General features: G+C 28.2%; 2 protein-coding genes across 2 annotated transcripts; both read left to right on the top strand.

The window, feature by feature from the left end:
* The first annotated feature begins 78 nt into the window (after nucleotides 1-78).
* On the top strand, nucleotides 79-11310 carry LOC113560763. Its single transcript, XM_026966821.1, has 6 exons — nucleotides 79-804; nucleotides 7406-7495; nucleotides 9909-10034; nucleotides 10140-10258; nucleotides 10401-10569; nucleotides 10665-11310. Exons 1-6 carry the CDS (start codon nucleotides 607-609, stop codon nucleotides 11022-11024), a joined length of 1062 nt encoding a protein of 353 aa, XP_026822622.1. The 5' UTR covers nucleotides 79-606; the 3' UTR covers nucleotides 11025-11310.
* Nucleotides 11311-12779: 1469 nt separating this feature from the next.
* On the top strand, nucleotides 12780-20134 carry LOC113550395. The gene is made up of 2 exons (XM_026952187.1): nucleotides 12780-12918; nucleotides 19854-20134. Exons 1-2 carry the CDS (start codon nucleotides 12780-12782, stop codon nucleotides 20132-20134), a joined length of 420 nt encoding a protein of 139 aa, XP_026807988.1.
* The last annotated feature ends 5729 nt before the right edge of the window (nucleotides 20135-25863 follow it).

Raw genomic sequence — 25863 nt, 5'->3', positions numbered from 1 at the left:
CGCCGCCACCGCCGCCCGCCCACCAAGGGGGCGACCGAGTGTGTCGCGCGCGTGGCGCGTCCGGCGACGGCTGTTTTCGTCGGCGCTATCGTTAGCCATCCGTCGTCCAGCGTCGTCGTTTCCCGTCGGCCGCCGTTGCCGTGTGCGGTGCTTTTCATGTCCGTGGCCCGTGCGATTACAGCGACTCGCGACACTGCGACAGTTTTGTTGCGCGCGCGCAGTGGGGGGCCCATGTGACGTTTTGAATTTTTTCCGTTTTTATTTTTGTTTGCCCGGCCGCCGCGGATTTTTGCGGAAGTCTACGCTGTCCGTTTGAGACCGGGATCTATATTTAATCGCATTCCAGCGGGGCACGCCACCGGAGTACCGGACATATTTTTTTTTCGCTGGACCGTTTGGCCTAGTTTCAAGAAAAAATAACGCATATAGGTAGTGTACAATATTGCACGAGGTGTAATAATAAATCGTAAAAGGTCGACGACTCGAGCACGCGTGTGTGAGAGTGTATATGCACCGCTGCAATCGTCTCGTGTTTGTTTATTGCCCGTGAAACGACTGCGACGACGGTGGTTCTCGTCCGGGTAAAAGTGTGCGCCGCTACCGGAAATGGAAAGAAATCATTATTTGTCAGGTTCGTTTGACGGTCTGTCCGACGGCGACCCGGACCAATACCACAATCAACGGCAGTACTTCAAAAGTTCGTTCGCCAAGTCCATGGCGCTCGAGACGACTAAGTCCCTGAACTTTGCCGATCTAGACTTGACCGGTAACGAACGGTACAACACCGTCGGATCGCAGCGGAAGGTAATTAAAATTTTTAAAAAAAATAACGGATTCCCTCCTTTTTCGTCATCCCGAACGAGGTTTTATGATTATCGTTATTGTGTATCGTACTATTAAATAATATATTATTGTCTAAACCTGAGGCGTATCTTTCCACGATGTTGATTGACTTCACGTCGCCGCTGACCGGGTAAATACTAGTTACGAGATAATAATATTATTACCCACTTCGCCGTACGTGACAGATAGGCGAAATGGGTTTTGCCCGAGGCGTGGTTCGATGTTTACCTGCGTTATTGCAGTTATGCCGTTGACCGGTTGCTAGGGGGGATGGTGTTAAATTGGAGCTCGGTAAAAACTTTTCGTTATTGTTATGGGAGGGACCGACGTTCCGTTTGTTGTGTCGACTCGAAAGAAAAAAATTAATTATTCACGTCGGTTTTATATTGATGAGCTCGGAAATGTGGTTTTAGGTATTGCTACCCAACAATTTTGGTATACCTACCGTTATTAAATTTTTTCCCAAGAAGTCGGCAATATAAAAAAAATGCAATTTCCGGTAGGTATCCGCTTACCGACATGTTTATTATTATATTGAGAGTACCACCTGATGACCCTGATAGGGGAGGGGAGGTTTAGTTTACTCGTGTTACAATTTCCGAGCGTTTTAAATTTTCGTATATTTTAACTATAATAATTATTATTATCATGCGTATATTATATAGTACTCATAATATTTGTATTGTTATAGATTAAAACTATACAACAATATTGTAAAAAAAAAAAAATAATTAATTAATGTAGTTAACAATTTATAAAAACCTTTATATTTCATTATATATATTGTATGTACTTAGTAGTATTACCATTAAGTATAACGATTAACATTGTAAAATACATTTTAATTTTAAATAATTAAATATGTATTTCATAATTTTTTGTTCAATTTTATATACTGACATATTATTGTCATTATATTTTACGGTATCTTTTAATCACAATAATGTTAAAAGAAAGATGGTAGAAATCTATATATTGGATGTTTATCAATTTATTCAGTGGCTGATATAGGAAGAAAATATTAGTAGGCTAAACACAAAATTTGCAGACATATTATGATAAAATAAATTAAATACTTGTATCTGTACATGGTGATAACTGATAAAGATTGTGCCTAGGTGCCTGGAAACTCAAGTACTAAAATTTTTTTTTGAAAATTTACTGATATATTCGAAAAAGAATCTTTAAAATACGTAGTCTCTTCTCTATAATATACGCCTGGCTGTTTCTTGTACCCGCTACTATTTTATTATTTACTTGTGTACTTAATGTAATGATTCAAGAGGTTAAAATTTAAAATATTGTTGAAGATGCAAGATCAAAGAACCATAAAAGGCTTGATTTGATTTGACCATGAATCAAATAAAACCGGTTTAATATGTTATCTTTTTCTATGCATAATCGTAAAATATTAAAAGTAACCTTTAATATGATGTGTATAATATAATATATTTTATTAAAAATATTGAAGGCGTATGTACATGTATTGATAATTTCGAGGATAATTTTATTTACACAATAATTATTAATAGTTGGCCATTAGGTATTTATAGAACATTTATTTTTTAATGATTTTATAAAAATTTGTATAATATAGTGTTTCTTTCTAATTATAATCATCATTCAAACGAAAACTTAAATATTTCTTATCAAAAAATAATAGCATTATAGATAAAGATATTGTTTTGTAAGTATTTCATTGCTGTGTTCATTATAATATAATTTACTAAGTACTTAAATATTAAGCTTTTGTTATAGCCTAATGGTTTATCATTCTTATGCATGCCAAATTATTTAAATTAAATACATTTATATTTAGACTTCATTTGGATGTTACCAGAAGTTTTATCCAAGTAGGTACACACTACACATCAGATACTACTAAACCAAGGCTATTATTAAATATTATAAAATAAATAACAAATTACTGATATAAGATTTGTTGGATTTAGATAGGTATTATAGTTTGTTTAGATACCACTATGGCACTATACCAGTTTTTGTCATGTGATACCTGTTGAAAATAGGCGTTTCTTATAATATGTAGTGTGTAAAGTTAATTACTAATAAGTACGCATATAATATATCATACCGACACAAAATACTCGTTTAAAAATGCATACTTTATGAACACTAATGTTTGTACTGTTTCTAGTGAATAACTGAATATGGGTAATTTATAATTTTATAATATGAGCCATGAGATCTTGAATTAGAAAGTACATGGAGTGTAACGGTTTAAAGGTCAATTTTACATTCGGTTATTGTGTCAAAAAAGTTAACAACGATATGGATACTTAGATAAAATTATGTATTAAAAAAATATATTTTTTGTCGTTGGTAGGTGGTAGTTATATTATTGTTGTACCTACCTATTATTCATAAATTCATAATATAGGTAGTTGTGTTTTCTATAATATAATAGTTACCAGTTTTGTCCCTAACATTTATGAACATATTTGCCTTGTGACCTACCTTACCATTTCACTATTTTTTCATAAATTAATTTATTTGTAATTAGGTAAACACATTAAACAATGAAAATATTATAGAATAATTGACAAATAGAAGTTTTCTTATTATTAACTTCGTTTTTTTTTTTAAAGTATACAATATTATATTTAAGGTGTTTTCTATAACATCAGAAATAATATGTTAAATAATCAATATGCTGTATCTTAATTATTTATAAAATAATTTGGTGAAACCTATCATTTATTACTTGAGATCATCGTCTACGCGCATTTATTGTTTCCGTAAACGCATAAGTATTTCACGTAATTAATGTTAGCAGAAAAAATTCCTTTTAGGAGAATTAATTTTACTCTTAATTTTCATAACATTTGTGTAAAGTAAATTTTAAAATGCTCTTAATTTGCTTAACTTGCTTCAAAATTTAAATATAAAAGATTGTGATTTTCTGTAATTATCTATCCATGGGATTATTCTTAATTCTTATTTTGTATCTTTAAATTTGGTAATAGACCAATTTATTTCATTATTAAAAATAGCACAGTATTATTCTGAACGTAAAATGTTTTCGTTATTAATTTATAGCTTCCTTTAAATTATCGATTTTATAATCACTGCTATCAAAAAAAAAAAAATAATAACGTCAGTGATTATTAAAAATCATTTACTGTAATTTATAGTCAATGAAAATAATACTGTTACAATTACAAATTAGATGTTAGTTTGTTACACATTTAATAATTCCGTACTGTCCATAACGAATTTCGAATTATGATTTTGAACATAAAAATATAGGACCTGATTATTATAAATTATAATATTAATATTATAGTATACCTACTAAAAACCCTGTATGGGGCAGTGGCGGATCTAAAGGAGGGGTAAAAGGGTAAATAACCCCCCCCCTTTAGCTTATTATATTTAAATTTTATAAATTTATAAAAGTATAAAAATGTTGTCATTAATACCAATTTGTAAGAATAAATTCTAAATAGTGAATATTATGATAAGTAATTAATGTTTATATTAATAAGTATGTTATTAAGTAGGTATGAATAGTATCTAATGGATATATTTTAATTACCCCCCTCCTTGATGAATTTCTGGATTCGCACCTGGTACGGGCCAAATTTTATAATTGGTAATCATGTATTTTGATTATTTCATCAAGTTTAAGTTTATTTTTTTAGACTTCCCGTTTATGTTTAACTTTATTGACGTTTTATTATATCTATGTTTAAAACTCGCCATGTTCTGATTAGGACTTTTCGGCGTGTTTCAATAGGATTAATGTGTTGGGTAATATTAATATATTTATAACGATATGTTTTGAAGGTTTTGATAGATGTATTATTTCTATAAAAATGTATTTTAGTGCATACCTATGTACTTACCTTATATATATATATATATATATATATATATATATATTAAAAAATACAAATAATTTACAAAAGATTACCCAGGCCAGGGCACTATTCCAAAAACACTGAGATATCCGCTATTCTGACTATAGGACAGTAGAACGGGCTTGCTCATAAAAAATTCTACCCGTGTCGGACTGATAAAAAACAAATACAGACTTCCTCAATTTATGGTCTGTGCAAATCTCTATTATCTACATTAACATACTGTTTTTAATTTTCATTTCGGTCCCTAAAATAAAGTTTTATTTTTAGAATATAGATATTAATTTATTATAGTTTCATAATATAATAGTTTAAAGTTATATTTCTAATTTTCAACCATGAAGACTAGAATATAAATCTTTTAGCCTTCATGATTTCAATTGATGAGTTTAGACAAACAAGTAGAGAATATTAATAATATTTATCTAAATTTAAATGTTTTCATTTTAATTAAATTTTAATATGTTACTAAATTACTTTCGGATAACTTTTGCTATGTTGATATTTTATTATTGTTTTAATTTTTACTAAATATTACTGCATTTAATAGGATTAGACATTGTAATGACATAGTAATAATTAATATTATAAGGAGATTAGAGGAGTTCTATTTCCAACGTATCGATTCGTTTAGTGCATAAATTATTGATGATGTAAATTATAATTAAACATGCATTATTATAATTTTTATAAAAAAATTTAAATATTTAGTAAAATTTGTTAGTGGGTTTTGTCTGGGATCGTTTATTTTAGTACCTAACGTATAGGTAGTTTGCCAATTTTACGTTATTTGGGTTTAAATAATTTTAGGCTAATTAACTGAGATGAATATATAATATACAATTATGTACATACTTCGTATAATTCATACAATTATCTACGTTTATGTAGAATTTTTTATTATTTAAATATTTTTATTTTTCCGTAGTTATATTATTTTTCAAGAATAGTATATTTAAATGGTGTTAAAGATGTATCCATTTTGTTAATGTCTACAAATTAACGTAGAACCCTGAAATAATGGAATATTTTTGACCAAAATTACAGTATAAAGGTCCGCAGTAAAAGTAGCGGTAAAATATAGCCGGACACAATGTAATTTATCAACACCACGGCAGTTTGCAGGTTTTGCATTTTTTAAACGTTTTTTTTATCTTGAAACACATTTGTTGTTTCCGGTAAGTGGCATACATCAGTACTACCCCGGATATCTACAACTATATTAGCAACAGTCATAAACTTATTATAAGTATATTTGTATCTCATGGGAATTTTCGAGCAAAAAATACCGTTATAATAAAATTCAATTTGAATTAATATATGGTTTCAAATTATTATTAACTGTACTACCTCAGACAAAACCACGATGAGTCAAAAGTATTTAAATATATTCCTAAGTTAATGTTATAATATATTGTTGGATTTATACCGTTGTTTCATTAAGGTTATCTAGTTATCTTTATGTATTTCTAGTTCTTCGAAGTACTTTGTATAATATTAGTATACTCTACTATATAGTAGAATTTGCTGTGGTAAGACTAAAAAGTTGTTGATACGTCGAAATTATATTTGAAATTGAATAAAATTAGTAAATGTCGCGAAAGTGAATAGTAATGCATTGAGTTGTGTAATAATTATCAAGTGTAATAATTGATATGATCACGACAGGATCACGATGAGTTCGAGGTCTATAATATATTACAGATAATATGCCGTTGTTTTTAAGTATTATGCAAATACAAGAAAGTACCTATCAACATTATAATGCTTTTAAATCAAGTAACGTTTACACATATGATCAGTTATCCTATAGTGTTATATATTATGTACAAAATATAAATAAATAATGACGATAGTCGCCATACTACTCGTATTACGTTACTAAGTAAGTTTGAATGAATTAAATGAGAAACTATAACTTTAAATAAAAATGTAGTTTTTATATAGTCTATATTTTTGAAAACTGTTCGATACATCAATTGTTTTCTTTTTTTTTAATTTCCATAAATTTATTAAATAAACTTTCGTTCCCGTTTAATTAATGCGATGAATAATTAGACCATAAAATTATCATGGTTTTATTTTATTATTTTTAACGCATTTTATGAATGCGTTTAGCCCGCAGAAATTACTGACGCGTCCTCTAGTCCACATTGTATAAATAGTATATTCTACGTGTATTCATTTCCACACTAATTTCCTATGTAGTATGTAACGCCCGTATATTATACAATTTTCTTCGACAAGAGTATAATTCAAATATCTATGACACACAAATGAATAGTTGATGAAATATGATTGTTACGTCAGACAAAAAAATTGTTAATATTTGAATCGTCTTTACCGTTGTAGATTATTATTACTGTTATTGAAATTATTTTGTAATAATTTAGATAACTTTCTCCATGAAAAATGTCAAGTATTCTCGATATTATTCATATTTTCTGGCACTATACCTACTATTAAAATTCCATTGTTGACGGTATATAGAATTATTTTAACTGTGGATATGCATATCGTCTATACATAATACCTATCCTATTTTGTTTAATATATTATGTTATTTCATTGTAGATATTAATTTTATATACATATATATTTATATAGACTTTTAATGTAAAATAAAAATATTATGCTGTTGATAACTAATTTGATTAATATGTATAAAATATGATTTCTAGGTAAATAGAAGACTTTCTCAAAGGTTTGAAACAAATGAAAACAATGAATCATTCGAGTTTATTAAAAAAGAATACAAACATTTACAAAATGTAAGTAACTTCCTACGTAATTTATAGTTTCTTAAAAATATAGAATTAGTTATTCAATGGATATAGATAAATAATTTAATGTTATTACCTAAAAAAAATTGTTCGTTTGCAATAGTATTGTAAAAAAATTGGAAATCTAGTAATCATAGATACTTGAATGATGTTTATAAATAAATAGGTTGAGTTTATTTTTTTTCTATATACATCCACAAAAATAAAATAATTTTAAAATGGCCTGCAGCTAGAGATTATTTTTTCTTTATTATTATGCGAAAAAATCTAGATTAGTTAAAAAAAAAAAAATGGTCAGTAAAATCTCGCTAGCTTTCCAATTGTACAACTCATTTGTTCATTTATTTTGTGATTTATAAACTAAAAATAAGTACACTATACACCCGTGCATTGATTCAGTAGGTATGGTTTATTTATTTCTCTGGTGACTGAACGTAATAAAATAATAACTAATCGAAAAGAGGTAATATTAAACTAATAACATTATGCAATCCGGCCAATTTGTGGTAGGGAGAGCCAAGAGTCTGTCGTCGGTGTACTGAATTTCACAGAATTCGCTATAGTATTAAATACATTATTTTCTTATCGTTCTTAAAATTATAATCAAAGGAAACCTGAAACCTCGAACGTATGACCAGTGTAAAAATTGGATTTTTAACCTTCGAAAATTTTAAATATTACATTATTACATATACCGAAAAATATGTGTATTTGTTGCATGCAATTATACTCTGGTGAATGAAATCAATAGGTACCTATATGAGTTTCTTTGAAAACTAGAACATTATTGAACAATCACTACAAATTTTCTTTTATTTATTACTAAAGTGTAACTTCTTCTACTTTTGCATTGTATTTGTTAGTTACTAGTCGATATTAGCAAGGTCTGTTGCATCAGATCGTATTATGTTTATCTTGCTGAAAGTGAGATTGTTATAAAATTAATAATAATCAGATAATATTATAATAATAATGGTACATTAGTGAAAAATAACTATTCTAAAGAAATATACTTTCACTGAATATTATTGGCTCTTTGTCAATTGTTATAAAATATAGCCTACTTTTGATGTTGTTATTGTTATTGCAGAATAAAATTTGATCAATATTTCTGATTTAAAAGCGTGAGAAATTAATTGATCATAAAACAAAACAATTTTGAATAATACTTCAGAATACACCTGCTATAATAAGGGGGGTTATTACTATTATTTTAATTATTTTTGTTAAAGTAAAAAAAAAATGCTTTCTCTCTAGCATTCGATCAATTGCCCGACTTGCATGGTTTTGTTACTCATAATGTCAGTCTGTCATAAATTTCGTGTTCATGCATATAGAGTGTATAATTACACGTATAATACAGCCAGAGCATAATTCCTTTAAATGTTGTTTGGCCATTGTTATTTCATAATAGTATGCCTCAGTACATGGTAAACCTATATTATTATTATTCTGATTCATTACCCGTCAAATTCTTTGTGGTTATTTTTTATATGTTTTGCTGTAATGTCAACCGTGTTTCAACATTTTTATTAATGGTGGTGGTTAAGTTAGTCTTCGCCAGGATCGTATCTATGTGTTTATGATACTTAAAATGGGCATTTTATTATTTAATCAATGTCAACGATATCGAAATGAAGGTAATCTACTTTAATCCATGCACATATATTTTTTGCGCCTTGTATGAACTTATAATCAGAAATTATTGGACTAAAAGCATTACATTTATTTTAATATTCATATTTATAATTAATATACACATATAATCTGAGCTACTTAAAACACATTTTATGTGTTGTGTAAACAAATATGTGGCAACAGCCGATGTAAGTACTGATACTTAGCTGATAGATGCATATATTTTTTTAATTACGCACTTAAATCAAATAATATGCACTCCCGTGACAATTGTATTATATTGTTTTATTGTATCTACTCGTTTTAGTTAGAATATTTATGGTACTTACCTATATTATATTTTGTATTAATATTATGAAGAGAAAGTCGCATCTATTATATCATAGAGATCATGTATTCTATATTAGGTCAAGATTATTCATACTTAAACAATTTCGTTATTTATCCTTCGCCCTATAGCATTAACTAAAATTTGGATATTTTGCGTTTTGAAAATTGAGTAACCTGTTTAACATTTTGTGCGCACAAGTAGTAAACTCAGTTCCAGAACGGTACAGGATTCACACATGGTTTATCAACCATGACTTAGGTACCCGATGAATTTGTCTTTTTTTTTATTTCTACATTAAACAAAATATAAATAAGTAAATAATTCGTCGTCCTGCTGTATAATCGCCCTACGAAAACCATTATTGCTAAGTACTTATCATGTTTCCCCGTGTTGATTAATAATAAATTACCATTTGGTGTTTATTTTTGCTAGCTGTACGAAGACTTACGTTCCAAACACGAGAAACTGATGCAGAAAGATGCCAATGACCAGGCACCTTGCATCGAGTTGACATTGGCAAAATCCCAAGTTGACACTCTTCAGTGGCAACTTAAACAGGTACATGTTATTATACATGTTTATTATAATATATGTATACATATTTTTTTTTGCCATAATCGCATACACTTTTTTTAACGTAAATAACTTGAAAATTGTTTACAGGTTGAGGCGAGTAATCAAATGTATAAAGCAGTGTTAGAGCAAGTATCTAAATTCTTGGAAAAAGCACACACGTCTTTGAACTCCAACCTTGATAAACCTAATCTGCCCATTAAGAATAGGTAAATTAATATTAAAAAAAAAAAAAAAAAATTTTAAGACAATAAGACAATATTATTTATAATTTCTTCATTACATATCTTGAATAAATAATGTTAACATTTTTATTTACCTAATTTATTTATAATAATTATCTTTGTCTAGGAGACCATCACTGAAGAGTAATAGATGTGAATATACAGAAAAGCTTTCGCTAGAAGCGTATAGATTGTATCGCACCGTCCAATCTATAATTCATACTAAAGAACCAGATCTAGTCCAACACTTGACACCATGTTATAGTACATTATTTGAAAAGAACAGCAATTCTTCAGTAAGTGCTTGTTGGTCACTTGAATGTAACCTCGTTTTATTTTCTAGTGTTCATAGAATTATAATCAGAATTAATAACTGTTATCCAATCCACAGCTCTGCAGTTGTGATTCTTTACCAGCTGTTTGTAATGGTATAAAATGCTTGGAAGTTTCTAGTAGCAGTTCAAATCAGAGTGAAACATCTATTAAGGGATCAGACTTTTTCAAAAAAGAAACTAAGCAGAAGAATAATGTTATAGAAGATGAGAGTGGTTTCTCATCAATCAGTTCACACGATAACAGTAATTCTCCTACTTACCCCGAATTAGGATTGCCACCAACTGGGCATTTCCCAATCGATAAAGTTTCAAGAAGATGGAGTTCTGTGTCCACTACGCCTATCAATCAATCATTTAATTACCACACGACTGGAAGTTCAAACACTTCGCCACCTATTAAAGTTTGTTGGGTATAAATTTACAATTAAGTATACAATATAACATAATATTGTATATATGAAAGACTTATGTATTCAGTAATTTATTTTTATTTATTGTTTTCATTAATTTTAGTTAATTTGTTTGAAAGTATAGCTGTAATTGGCGTGCTTAAATTTTCTTTATATATCATGTTTTTCATAATCTTAGTAGTTAATTTCTAATGACTGTCACATTTTTTATTTAAGTATTTTTATTTTTCTGTTTTAATTTACATATTACCATACCTTTATCCTTCACTGTGTTTTGCTTATTAATTTATCATTACTTAATTCAGTATAATTTTATATTTTATTTTAATGATATATAATTTATTATTTTTGTTGTACGCAGGATTTGTACTTTAATCAATAATTTTTTTAATTTAAAATATAATAATATTAGGATGTATGAACGTCAAATATATATGTGTTTATATATTCCTTAATGAAGTGTATTATTTTTCTTTTTTAAATTATTCCATTCTATAGTAGTTTTTATATAAAATATTGAATGTATAATGTATGCAATATAAATGTATACTTAAGATATTTAAATTACATACAAAATTAAATTAATCTTTTCTGATGAAATATGTAATTTAAAGCATTGATCTGATAAATATTATTCAAAACAATAAATTAAAATTGTTTGCGTTGGTTATTCTACTTGGGAAACATTTTCTTACACTGAATCAGTAAGGATTAATGATCCTAAAGAATCTTAGCCATTTCTAGTGATGCGCTACTACCATCTATCATATTTATAAATACCAGTAGGTATTCAATATTGGTAGTGTTATGCTCAAGTCCAACCATAAAATATTACAATCTCTGTCAAGTTAATACTTGATTTAATAGTATTATAATAATATAAATATATATAGGTAACAAATAACAGTACCTATAAAGAACAAAAAAAAAAAAAAATGTCGGACATTGTTTGGTTTATTATAATTTTCTTGTTATTTCGACGAGTTAAATTTTATGCATATCAATGCAAGTATTATTGCCGACTTCGATATTTTATGTTCTATGTACATTTTTATCATGATGTGATAATTTGTTCGTCTCTGCAATTTACACAGTGTAATGACTGTTATATATTATGTTTTCCTCCTACGCACTATATTATTATTTCGGGTTAAAGCGTTCTCCGTTACATATTTTATACGCTGATGATAAAGTGTGAAAACGATTTATGTTCGATTTCTCCCCCCTCCCCCGTTGCGACCGCAAACAAAAAAAATCGTGTACAAAATATCATCGCGCCGAGCCTTATGCGCGTTTTCCTTCTTCCGCTCTCTCCGTTTCGGACGATCTATAATATCGCGTCCGTTTGACCACTGTTTCGTATTATGTGCGACTATTCAAATCTCCATCATAGACAATACTGAAACAACCTGCTCTCTGTCCCACATCCACTCGTGTCCATCAACGACCGTGACCAAACGTAAACGAAAATACCGCGTAATAACTGATAAAAAAAAATATATATATTTAATATATACCTATATACAAAATGAAATTAAGAATTGCATTATTCGCGTCCTAGGTTTTTCTATATATTTTTATGTATTATGTATGTATAATATTACTGAAATATATATTTATTTATACTATATGTATTATATGCGGAGCTGTATATGTATGTATACATATTTTTCCGTCGTTAGGCGACAATCAAAACTCTGTTTGTTAAAAACCCGTTTTCGAAATTTTTGTTGTGGTTGTTATCTGGAAGATTTAAATTGGATGACTGTTATAACTTGGTGTTGGAAGAAGATACGGCATGCGTATGCGGCGTGCAAACGCGTCGTAAGTCGCAGCGGCGGAAACAGCGAAGTGGATCATGACCAAGACGCTGTTTATCATGTAGATTTAACCGTAAGAGGTATGTTTACGATTTTCGTGTTTACCAAATTATTAAGACCATTGATTTAAATTCTGTTATTTGAATGTTATTTATTACAGAAATACCTTGAAGGGGCCTATAATATAGGCTATGTGTAGGTATATATTATAGGTATATTATAGGAGTGGCCCGTTTAACTGTCCACATTATATTTCTAAGTGAATTTTGGAAAAAAGAATGTTTGAAGTAGATACCCACTACAATTTTCAGAAAAATTCAATTTAGGATATATTTTGGACAAGTAATTTTTAGATTTTTCGTTATTGTCAAAACTAATAGATCTATAATATCTATATTAACTTATAGACTATAGTCATCTTTAAAGTTCAATACTGTTGGTTGTTGGAAAACAATACTTAACAGAAAAAAAAACATATATTCTTGAAAAGTTACTTTTATATTTTTAATTATTACTTACATTTTACTTATTTATTTTATTTTAAGCGCTTAAATACATTCGGTTTTATGTTCTTTACTTTTTTTAACGATTTAAATTCGTAGAACTGATTAAACATTATGTACAATAATAAAAATAATCAGTATTCAATATAATAATATATACCTATTTGTGACATACAGTATACTACATACCTTGTACAATAGCCAATAGGTACTAAACTTAGTTGTTTACAAACAATTGTAACAACTAATAAGCAATTTTAATGACATTTTTTAAAATTGTACTTATTAATACGCAGATTAGTAAATGGGTATTTCTATTTAGTATTTAGGTGTATAAAAATATGATATTATTGATTATACTTATAATTTACATAGTCCCAAAATTATTGTGTCTCGCGACAATAGAACAAATTCGATGGCTTATGAAATATTTTTCGTTAAATAATAATTTTAAACGTGTATAATATAATATATTGTATTAATGTACCGTGTACCTATGGTCATTTTTAGTATTATTACCGTTGAAATAACGATAAATCGAAATACCCAACTAAATAACCAATTTTAACGGTTTTCTTTTGTACGAGTACACCCTTGACACGAGTTACGGATTTTTAAACGTTTATTATTAGCTGTGGTATTCAATCAAAATTCAATTGTTAATCCATCTCGTCAAATATTAATTATGGCATGGGTACTCATTTAATTTTTCTACCTATATATATATATATATATATTATAACATGACCATCTGGCAGGAAACTAGTTTTGTTTAAATATCAATTCGGTTTCAGACACATATAAATCGGTTTGTAGTTGTTATGAACCGCTACATAGGATTTAACGTTATAATAGGATAAAACAATCGTTAAACAAAGTTCAAATATAATTAGGTACGCATTAAATACTACAATCATACGCAGCTATTAATAAATAATATAGTCCTGTACGCCACCAACCTTGTACGTTGAGCAATTAAGATTGACTGGTCAATTAAACTATTAGGTTCATAAGTAAGCGTGTATAATATTTAATCACTAGTAATAATCAATGTTAAAATTAAAATAATAATTGGTTGGCAACGTTTGGTATAGTCGGTATAGCCGCTTGGGTCAGCCAGGTCAGGTCAATCGATATGTAGATCGCAGTGATCGCACATTATGTGCGGTACGTCGTAGTCAAATCGATGTGCGACCGGTCACACACTGGACAGTGCACTATAGTGCAGGTTTATCCTTCCATAGTTGTGTACGTTGTATTCGTTCATTCAGTTAAAGTATTTTAATGTCTTTGAACTTGAATAATAAAATATACCTATACGGCATACGCCGTAGATAAGTGCACTATGTAAGACACAGCGTGTAATACGTATGGAATTGTTACGTAAATTCATTCGCTGTAAAGTCTGTGTTTGATGTAACAATGCGACGAGTACACGACCTATGTAATATGCGCATTGGATCAGAACGATGCAATTATAATTGTACGCATACGTATTTTGTTGAATGTGAGGATATATTATGATATTTACTATACGTTTCTGTAATAAATGACACGGATTCGAGTCGCGGACGATAAATTCAAAAACAAAAACCCTCGAAGGCTGTGTTTGCTAATGTAATGATGGCCAATTTCGATTTGTTTAAACATTTATTGTAGCCGCAGTTGTATTAATATTTATGAATGTGATTGCGACCACTGCAGACGCCGTTCCATCTGTGGTTCAAGCAATGCTGCAAGCCAAGTCGATTTGCATGCAAATTCTTGACATAACTTAACCACTTGTTTATAATTTATAAAACTGATTTCCATTCGGCATGGCATCATTCTACTAAGCAATCCAATAAGCAATTTGAACGAAGTGCCACTTTATTCCTTTATAATATAATTTATATTAAAATACACTGCACCGAGTATTCTCATTACTTAGATAATAATATGTAAATCTTAACATTTTATTTTATTATTATTAGTTTTTTCTTACTTCTTGTTTATATCGGAAACGAGTAGGTACGATCCACATCTACAAGTAATAATTCTAATGCGCTTTTCATACGCACTTATATAACAAATAGGTAGGCGTATATAATGTTATTGTTGGTAATATAATATATGGTACGTAGTTGATGTAACCGTATAAAAAATAATCATACATAACATTTTTAATTTATGTTTGATGATTGGGTAACTTTAACATTTTATTAAATCTTTGACTCTAATTTTAAATTTATAACAGATAAAAATAATAATTAATGCTTTGAAATGTGTTATCTTGATAACAATAATATAATATAACTCAATGTATTTTAATTTGTAATATGATGTATACCATCTATATCAAAGTATTACGGTTAGTGATTTCAGTAAGTATCGATTTTCTTGATTTAGTTGAAAACTAATGTCTAATATTTTGAAAATTATATCATACCGCGCGACTACATATTATTATAATGTATATACGATTAATATAGCCATATCGCATCGCCGTATAGGTACAAACAATTAATACAAAACGGCGATTTTCATAGTTCGAATAATATAATATACGTGTACAATATTATATATATATTTATTTAAAAACGCCAAATTAATCAAAATCCATAAGGATTTGCTGTCTTGCCGGATAAACCTCAAATATATTGCACTTGATGTGTGCAGTTGATTTGAAATAAAATAATAATCATTTTTACATATTATTAATTATAAACCATGGGTCACCAAATGGCGGCCCGCGAACACATTTTATCCGGCCCGCAGACAAATAATAAACAACACATATTACGACAACATTATATGTGTTATTATTGTAAATTATTATTTTTGATAAATATTATTGGTTTTTAAATAATGTAAATATGTACTTAGAGTTTTGACGGCCCGTGAAAAAATTTCAGATCTCTAATGTGGTCCTTCAAAAATATTAATTGGGGACACCTGTTATAAATTATGGTTTAGATATTTTGTTTAATGATAATCGGATTGTTTTACTTTTTGTTTAATTTTTTTGATTATTTTCCTTTATAACGTTATTAAAAACGTTTTGAAACTCTGCTAATTTTATCACTTATTATTAGCTTGTATACCTAGGGTAGACGTAATAAATATTCAAAAACTATAGTTTTTGAAATTTTTAAAATAATGGAATTAAACAATGTATATTAGGTAGGCACAAGCTTGACTTGTTTTCAACGGATATGATAATTATTATTTTGTTTTAAATATTTTACTATTTTAGTGAAATTGAAAACGCATTCACTGGAATCATTTCCTTGTGTCTATAACTACCGATGCGTATACTTAAATTATAATAATATAAACAAACAATATATTTAATATAATATATTTTTATGTTGCTACAGAATTTCAAATTATTCTCGTGGGTAATACCACTACAGTACCTATGGTTTATTTTACGGTTCGAGTTATCGACAATGTTTTCGATTCGTTTAAAGTTCATATCGGTCATAATATGTGATTCACTTCACGATAATAGATGATTGGGATGATTCTTTACTCAGAGAAAATATAGTTTTAATTTCTATGATTTCATTTCAACGATAACATAATCAATTCAAAGATATTTTCTTTAATTTAAGAATAAAAATATACAAATAAATTTTAGCAAATTCATTGATTATATTATTCAGTTCTCTATAAAATAAAGAAAAAAAATATTTTATTTTATGTTCAACTGACTTAGAAACAATGAAAGATATCTTCATTTTTACGCATAATTATGATGTTGAATTAATGAAAAATAGTACTTAATTTGTTAACAAAATGGTTTAAAATCAATAGCTTATTAAATTAAATACATTTCAATCAACCTTTACATCAATTTTACTTTTCCTATAATCAATGAATCAATGTTATCGGATATCAATAATTCAAGTTTTCTAAAATAGTATTAGTTTTAAAGAAAAACATCTTAATGTTAATGGAATATTATCAATATTTCGTTTTTTCTCAATTTAACAACTGTAAAATGTTAGATATTGAATTAATAGCATTTTTCGTTATATTGACGAAAATGTATTTTTAAAGTTTAAGATAAAAAAATATCAGTCAATTAGTAGAAAAGTTTTGGCGTCGCCTTATGGCATAGGTATTTTATGTAAGATTGCAGCAAACGCATACATTACTACTGCGCAAACTATTATAGCTTTTATTTGTATAAGAAGTGTCTAACATAAAAAATTTTAAACTAAATCTGTTTAGTAAATTTATTTATTCTATATTCTTTTAGGACTGAAACAAATGGAAAGCAGTTATTTAAATCTTATGTTCTATTTTTAAAAAGAGTACCTAGACCCTATTGTTATAGTACTGTATAATTCCACCCCTCCAATTTGTTTTTTTATCAAACTATAGTGTTTATACGGTGTTATAATGTATTTACTGAAATTATATAGAACAGGTATAAGCATTAATAATTAATTCTTTAAATAAATTTGGTATATTAAAATAATATTGTGTATTATATATTCTGTATTTTTCTATGCTTTTCTATAAAAAACATGAAAATATAAACAGATATTGTTGATAAATAGAAAATAAATTAAAAAGATAATTAATAAGAATATCCAAGTTTAATTACACATGAATTATACTAATCGCATAGGCATAGCTAAACAATGTTTAACGTAAAATAAAAAAGCAGCTCAGAAATAACGGCTTAAATGCTCAAGATTTGGCATCAAATATCAATTTAAACTGTAGTCGACAGGTGTTAGCGTTAGGTTTCCAAGCATAGGTAGGGTACAATAGTAACAAGAACGAATCCCGCTCCGGCGGATTTGGGCGACGCCTTGATTAACATGGTATTCGAATTTTTTGAATTTTTTAAAAAAAAAAATCATTATATTGAAAGAAAATTTACTTTTATCTATTACATTAAATCTTTAGTTTAAAGGTATTAAGGTTATAATTTAAAGGTGGTAGTATTAATTTTATTGCAATTAATATTTGTTTCTATTATATGAGTTCTTACTACGAAAGAAATAATTTCTTTAAATTGTTTATAGTCATAATTAATTTCATGGAAAATTTATTGTTTTTCAAGAATTATCAGCTTCATTAATCTAACGAAATCAATAACCTGAATATAATGAGTTGACTTCATTGGATCAAAATCATACCCGTTTTTCATTGATTTAACATACGTTTTTCATTAATTAAATGAAATTTTTCTCTGAGTGTTCCAACAGTAATCTTAGCCGTTTTGGGTAAACCAAAATTTCAGATTTCGGATTTCAAGTTAAAGTACCACGACGCCGTCGTCAGTCAGCTATCCTTATTATTACGTTTGTTTATGGTTTTACTTTCCCATCATATTTTATATTATTGTTACCATATAATGTCGAAAAACGAACGTGTTATACGCCGTCTAGCAGCTGTTGTCACAATATGCCACTATACTATGGTAGTATGGTTTATGGACAATATCATTTTATGTTGTGTGATGTGTATGCGAGAGTACAATGAATAGTCGCACTCAGACACCGTGACCAAATCTAAACTATGCGCAACAAAATGAACAAGTATAATACACCAACACGCAGTCGAAATTTTTTTGTTTCACATTATTAATCTACGACCAATCGCAGTGGTTTTAACGTACAAATCGTTTCTGTACAACTGAACTCGGTCTAGTAACAATATGTATACAATATGTATAGGCAGGTCGCAGGTGTTCGGTGTATCTAGGACACTATACAATTTTTGTAAATTCGTGTATCTATTTATGCATATTTAAATCTACTACATTATAATATAATGCGTTAATGTTGTATTTGCACAACCGGTGTACTTGGTCAATATTTAGTGCTGGTGGTATTTATCTTGCCGTAGAAACAGTATTGGCACTTTTACAATTTTATTGGTCATTGGTGCTCTTCCCGATGATTGCCGGTAAATGTGACAAAAGTCAAAGTAACAGCTAATATATAAAATACAAATGAATATATTTGACAAAATACTAGTTTTTTGAACACTATAATATGTAGTATAGTATCAATATTATATAACAATTTGTAATTATTTGCCCATATATTTGGCAAGTATACGGGTAGTGAGAAACCGGCTTATACTAATGGCTCTGCCGTCAACTTGCTTCGATCACCGATCCTCCTCACCCTCACTATATTCACCGAGATCTTCGTCACTGGTGAGTGGTCACTTAAGGGTCGCCTCATCTGATTATTGAAATTTAATATGAGTATCTGCAATATAAAATATTAAAAAATATATATTTGGTAGATAAAATATAGAAATTATTATGCTTATATATTAGAGACGTATAACAAGTTAAAAAAATGTAATTGTTCAATTTATTTAAAATAGTATAGTAATGCCAACATCCATCACACCTGTTAAAATTAAATAAGATAATAAACAACAGATTTTGAAAACTATAAAATTTAAAGGATACAAAAAAAAAAAGGAAATAAATATCATTTTATTTTGACAACAACAATTATTACAATTATTATTGTTGTGGCGTTTGTTAGCAGCGGGGGAGCAAAACCCGTCGGTCCACCTGCAGGTCATCGGTACATTGCCGCAACAGCGGCGCCGCCCGGACATCCAGCCGATAGGCATGCGAAGATTCGCCGACCCGGAGAAATTAGCGGCTGTATTTAAGGCTTGCAAGGAGCTCCGGGTGCCGATCGGCGACGACCGTCTGGAAGACGGCGACGACGACGATGGCAGTGGTCCTGCGAAAGAGAACCGCATGAATGCGAAACCGAAAACCAAAAATAATATCGATAATACCGACTCGCAGCGACGATAATATCGGCAGAACATAATTTAAATTATCAAAATAATATAATAATATATTTTAATGATATTGTGATATTATGACGTGTGTTGATGTTGATTTTTTTTTTTTTTTGCCGTCCAACTGGCTTTACAACGTTAAGTGATCTCGATTTTCAGGTCAACGGTACATACGCCAACACCGAGGCCGTGATTTTATTACGTGAATTCTAATACTCTATAATTATTATTTTTTGAATGATTGCACTATTATTACCATCTGCATTGGTCGATGGTCATTACTGTCGACAACATAATTTTACATCAACTCATTAAGAGTACGTGTCACCAAATCGTGCATGCGTGCAATGTTCCTAAGACCGAAGATAACGTTGTTTGCCATATTTTTACGCAGCGTCGTTAGCGGCGGCTTTTGATTCTACCCATTTCCGCGTTAGAATGGATATTTTACATAATTATAACGGTAAATTTAAATAGATGTTACAGATGTTACAGCCAAATAGTCATATAGTTTGATCGTAGATTCAAAACAGAAAAAAGTATTAATAATAAATATATTATACTCAGTAGATAAATTATAGAGAAAGCATTAAATACATATAATAACCGTTTTTTTTTTCACCTGGTAGAAACGCTAAGACGGTATAATTTTACACTCTTTTGCAATGTCTTCATTTTCTTTATACATTTTGGATAACCCTAGATAATGGTGTCTGTGCAATTAATAACTGTAATGAAACAAGATTATAATACTGAATTTAACGTTTCCGTTTTAGCATTGATTATAAATACAAATAATACATATATCACAATATGTACAATAGTAATCAATGGTTTTAGTTTATTCGTAAAATTTCAAAAATCCTGTCAAACTACGGATATGTTTTCACTGACGGTGACGGTTGAGCTGATATAGTCGTGAGAATACATGACAATTGACGAGTTTTGGTCACCAATTAGTTGGGTTCTCTCGGTAGACAGAGTGTCAGAGTATTATCAATACACTAACGAGCCAATAAATAATATGTGCGTTTGGATGTTTGGACGACCGTTTGGTTCACATTTATGCGGTGTAAAATGATATTAGAAACAATATAAACATTTTGCCTGTGACTATTGTTGTTGTACTCATGGCCAATTAAAATTTAGTAGGTAAAGTTAAGCCAGTTACCAGTTCACTACGGCAAAACACATGGTGCTGAGTAAGTTGTTTTGTATGCGTGACTGTTCATACATCGCGCAGCTAGAGTAAACTGTAAACTTAATAATTTTAATAAATTCTTTCTTTCTATTTCAAATATGAAATAAGTTTTTAGATGCTGTTTTATCAAACCATTTTTTAAGTTTTTAAAATTACACGTTTTCATATTATAAGTTCCGGGTTTCAAATATTTTTTTGGTGACAAATTACTACATAGTACCAAATAATTTTTAATTCGAAATGGTCACTGCAATGCACTTGGAATAAATATAATATATACATAACTAAACCTGTAAAACTATAGAGGCGACAGAACCCATTTCATAAGACCAAAAATCTTGCTGATCTATGTCATTTTTATTCTCATTTCTATTATTTCGCTTTGGGTTTTTAGTATTAAAATAATAAAGACAAGCATCGCCTATGAGCAGTATCTTTTAAATTGGACTTCATAAAATTAAAAACAAAATTTGTTCGTATCATTTTGAAACTTCAGACTTTATTAAAAATATAGACAGAAAACTAATTATATCAAATTCAATTCCAAAATTAGCTGGATAAGTAACTATTTATGTATTATATTACCTATTAAAATTTGGTACCTATTTTATTATAATTTTTGTTACATTTTAGTATCCAAAGTCTAACTTCATCTTTAAAACTACAGTAAATGTAATTTTTTAATAACAAAGAACATACAAATATATCTTATGAAAACCCATTATGTTCAATTTTATTAACCACAAACAAATAATTGAAAACCAGGTTATTAAAATATAAGAATGGTCACATGTTTACTTTATTTATTATCAAATTTAGTTCACTTATACGTGTATAATATGAAATAGTATTTATAAATTATAAATATCTAATTTATTTAAATAAAATAAAATTGAACATAACATTTTAGGATAGTATATAGTAAATACTATTGATGAACCCTCGAGTATTAAAAAAAAAAAAAGATGCTCTTCAAAATTTTGAAATTTAGCTGGTGAATCTAATCCATATTTATGTTTAAGTGCATTATCCATTGATATTACATTTTAATTGAATGATATCAATAATAATATAATAATGAAAATATCATGCTTAGGTATGTATCTTTAATATAATTTAATTTTTTATTATATATTAAACCATTTTTTTATGTGTTGTTTTTGTAGACCATATAAAAAAATACTATTTCATAAATAAGAAAATACCCAATTTAGTTTTAGTAGACATAAAAGCCTCCAAGACAATTCGTAAAATATTCATCATGTACAACAGGTGATGACATTGCTGTCTATCGATGAAAGTAAGCTGCAGCCGTTTCTTCGGTACTTGTAAAAAAATTCAAATCGACAATTATAGATGGCGCTACCATTATCGTTCGAATGCGTTAACGAATAATTAAAATTCTATTTGTTAACATCGGACCACATGGCGTTATTTCAAAACTTAAAACACAATCATCAGAAACGAGTAATGAATAATGACTTTTTACAACCGTTTACTGTAAGATACACTTATTATATTGTATGAATTTAAATAAATAATAATATTTTTATTAATTTACCACCAAATTTGATTATTAAAAATTTTATAATTTTAAACTTCTTTTTTTCTTTAAAACAAAAATAATGTGCGATTTGAAAAGAGTAAAAATAAAAAGACTAAAATTTATAAAAAAAATCTTAAGTTCATGAAAAATATTGTAAACAGTGGTAGAGTATATTGTTAGGGAACGGCTATCAGGTCAGATATTATTTTTAGTTTTTGCTGCAATTTATGATATTTTATAGCTTTTAATTTTTACTGTTTTGATCGTTTTGAGGAATCTGATAAATTATTAATTAAATTATGAAAATAAATACAAAAATAAAAATTACGGACATCATAAGAATGAAATTAAGCGATACAGATTTATAAAACTAATAAAAAACTGGACTTGTTAAAATGTTAAGTTCATAAATTGGAATATTATTTTATGATGGAGAGACCTGAAAATTTGTCATGTATGTATTAAATATTGCACATTTGTTAATTGTTGAAAAATGTTTGTATCCTAGACACATTTAATTTATGCATTAAAATTATACATAGGAGTATAGGACGTCAAAACTTTAAATATACCTCTGATTATAACTTACATTAGTTATTAGTATCCTAATAAAAACATTAAACAAAAGCCCCATTAAATGAACATTTTGTAAAATGAAGTAAATATATAGATTTAGATTATTTTTGTACATTCGAATCTCTTATTTATAATAATGATGATATCATAATTATTTTTTATAAAATGATTAATCAACTCAATAACAAATTGAGATGAATTTATTAATATTTAAAAATATTTATTTTTTTACGACAATATTAAAATATTAAATATTAAATCATAATTTTAACTTCAATGACTATATTTATAAATTTATTTTAGAATTCATAATGCGAAAGGTCTATCTATGATTTTTCTTTTTTATTCACATCAATGAAACAACAACACAATTATTAAATATAGTAAAACGGCGTAATGGATAGGCTATTTAGGGGCACAAATGCATTTGTATGCAAATATTTTCGGTTCCTTATCATTACTCACGAGTACATTTATCATCATTCAATAATTTTGTGTTACGATTATAATACTATATTTTATTCGTTTAGAGAAAATTATTATTAAAATATATATTCCATATTTTAATTATATATATATATTAAATTATTTAATAATTGTTCTTATTATAATTGATCACTCTATTTTAGGTCTATCTTTTGGAAAACAATGGATAATAGTTATTGATAATTTTTATCATAAAAATCGAGTTATTTTTAGATTATTGTTGCTAGAAACGAGCGAAGTTAAGAATGCTAACCAAAATGTTGTGGCGTATCTACATAAAGGTTCCTATTTACAATTTTTTTGGACCACGTGTGTGAATCATCCAACGGATGTAATGTTTGTGGGTACATTTTAAAATTGAAAATAATACAATGTTTACGAAATTAGAATAATATACCTATTATTTGTCATAAATCCTGGATAAAAATATTTCTAATTAGTTTTCCTTAGAAAAAAAATACAAAAACTATATTTAAGTTAGATTACAGATTGTAGTTAATATTTAATAGTAATTTTGAAGGGAACGATTAATATATTTATTACTTCATTACACAGCATATTTTAGTGGTTTATTATTATTTTTCTGTAAAGTAAATTGTATTAAAAACGTTATAATATATAACGCTTACTTACATTTTTGAGTTTTTGGTGTATTATGTCACTTAAAAATGTCGATTTTCAGTAAATCTTAATATTTAATATCATTAACACAGAATCACGTCTCCGCACCCACAGCTTGCCTTCATAAGATAAATAAAGCCCTGCGCAGTTTTTCTATTCAAGTTTTGATTGTTGGTGTCAGTTTTCTGGATAATAATAAGAAAATTAAAAAAATTAAATATATATAAAGTACAATTAGTAATCGATCTATGAAATATATAACATAAAATAAACGTTTCAAGGAGTTTTACTGTTTTAAAAAATATGCGTTATAAATTATCATTATTGTGCGCAGATTTTAAATTTAAACATGTGTATAAACCTATTTTAAATTTAAAAATGTTTGAATATTATTTACTATTGATATATAATAACAAGCAATAATTTATAAGAAATTGTGACTTCAGAGCTTAGAGTAAACTCGATTTTATTCAAATTCTGTATCTAGTTTAATTTAATTTTTGTATTTATAACACTGCGAAGTACGAATAGTTGACTAAATTAGCAATATCACCACGTACACATCACAAATAACTATTCTTATTTACCTATCTTAAAATATTTAGCGATCTCGCAATAGGATTTTTTTAGGAACTTTTTTGCCGATTACTTAAGTTAATAACACTATGAGGACTGCGTGTTACTGTCCTACCTCGGGGTATTTTCTTGCTACATTCTACAAGTTAATAGATTATGCTCGTACTACGGACCTAATATGCGCTTTCTGTATTACTGAAACACCTATATACTTATGCGTCTCCTTTCGAATAACCAGTTTTGACGAGTTCAGAGCATGAACTGCAATAGACGCTCATTACATATTAATTATAAATTATTATTCTTTATTTCGATATAGTAAATCTTAGACACAGTAGCGTTTATTCAAAAAAAAAAAAACATATGCACACAATTAAAAACGTTATTTTTCATTGCATGACCACCTTTAGAGTACTTATTGTTGCAAAACGATATTATATCATCGGTTCCAATGCCTGCGCTATAAAAGCATACACGTACACGCAATCAATCTTAATTAAAGGGCGTCTCACCGCGTGTTTGTCTCGGTCAATAAACCCGATTGGCAAAAGAATATATAACCGCGTATCACTTCAAAACTACGACTGATGTTGCAGTTCGTACAATATATCTCCATTTACCTATACTAAAAATTTAATAATTACAATTTTTGTATTCACATGTCTCACAATAAGTATGCAAGACATAATTTTTGTGGAAATATTTAAAATTTGACTAATAAAAGTCACATATAATA

Source organism: Rhopalosiphum maidis, chromosome 1, assembly GCF_003676215.2.
Source record: "Rhopalosiphum maidis isolate BTI-1 chromosome 1, ASM367621v3, whole genome shotgun sequence".
Taxonomy (NCBI): Eukaryota; Metazoa; Arthropoda; class Insecta; order Hemiptera; family Aphididae; genus Rhopalosiphum; species Rhopalosiphum maidis.
The sequence above is the reverse complement of the archived record's forward strand: the minus strand, read 5'-3'. Positions and strand labels throughout refer to the sequence as shown.

Excerpts from the sequence above, each read along its gene's own strand:
- LOC113550395 (XM_026952187.1), top strand. The coding sequence starts at position 12,780 with ATGACTGTTATAACTTGGTGTTGGAAGAAGATACGGCATGCGTATGCG. Across the intron at positions 12,919-19,853 it reads TGTAGATTTAACCGTAAGAG|CGGGGGAGCAAAACCCGTCG; the intron begins GTATGTTTACGA and ends GTTTGTTAGCAG.
- LOC113560763 (XM_026966821.1), top strand. The coding sequence starts at position 607 with ATGGAAAGAAATCATTATTTGTCAGGTTCGTTTGACGGTCTGTCCGAC. Across the intron at positions 805-7,405 it reads CCGTCGGATCGCAGCGGAAG|GTAAATAGAAGACTTTCTCA; the intron begins GTAATTAAAATT and ends TATGATTTCTAG. Across the intron at positions 7,496-9,908 it reads AATACAAACATTTACAAAAT|CTGTACGAAGACTTACGTTC; the intron begins GTAAGTAACTTC and ends TATTTTTGCTAG.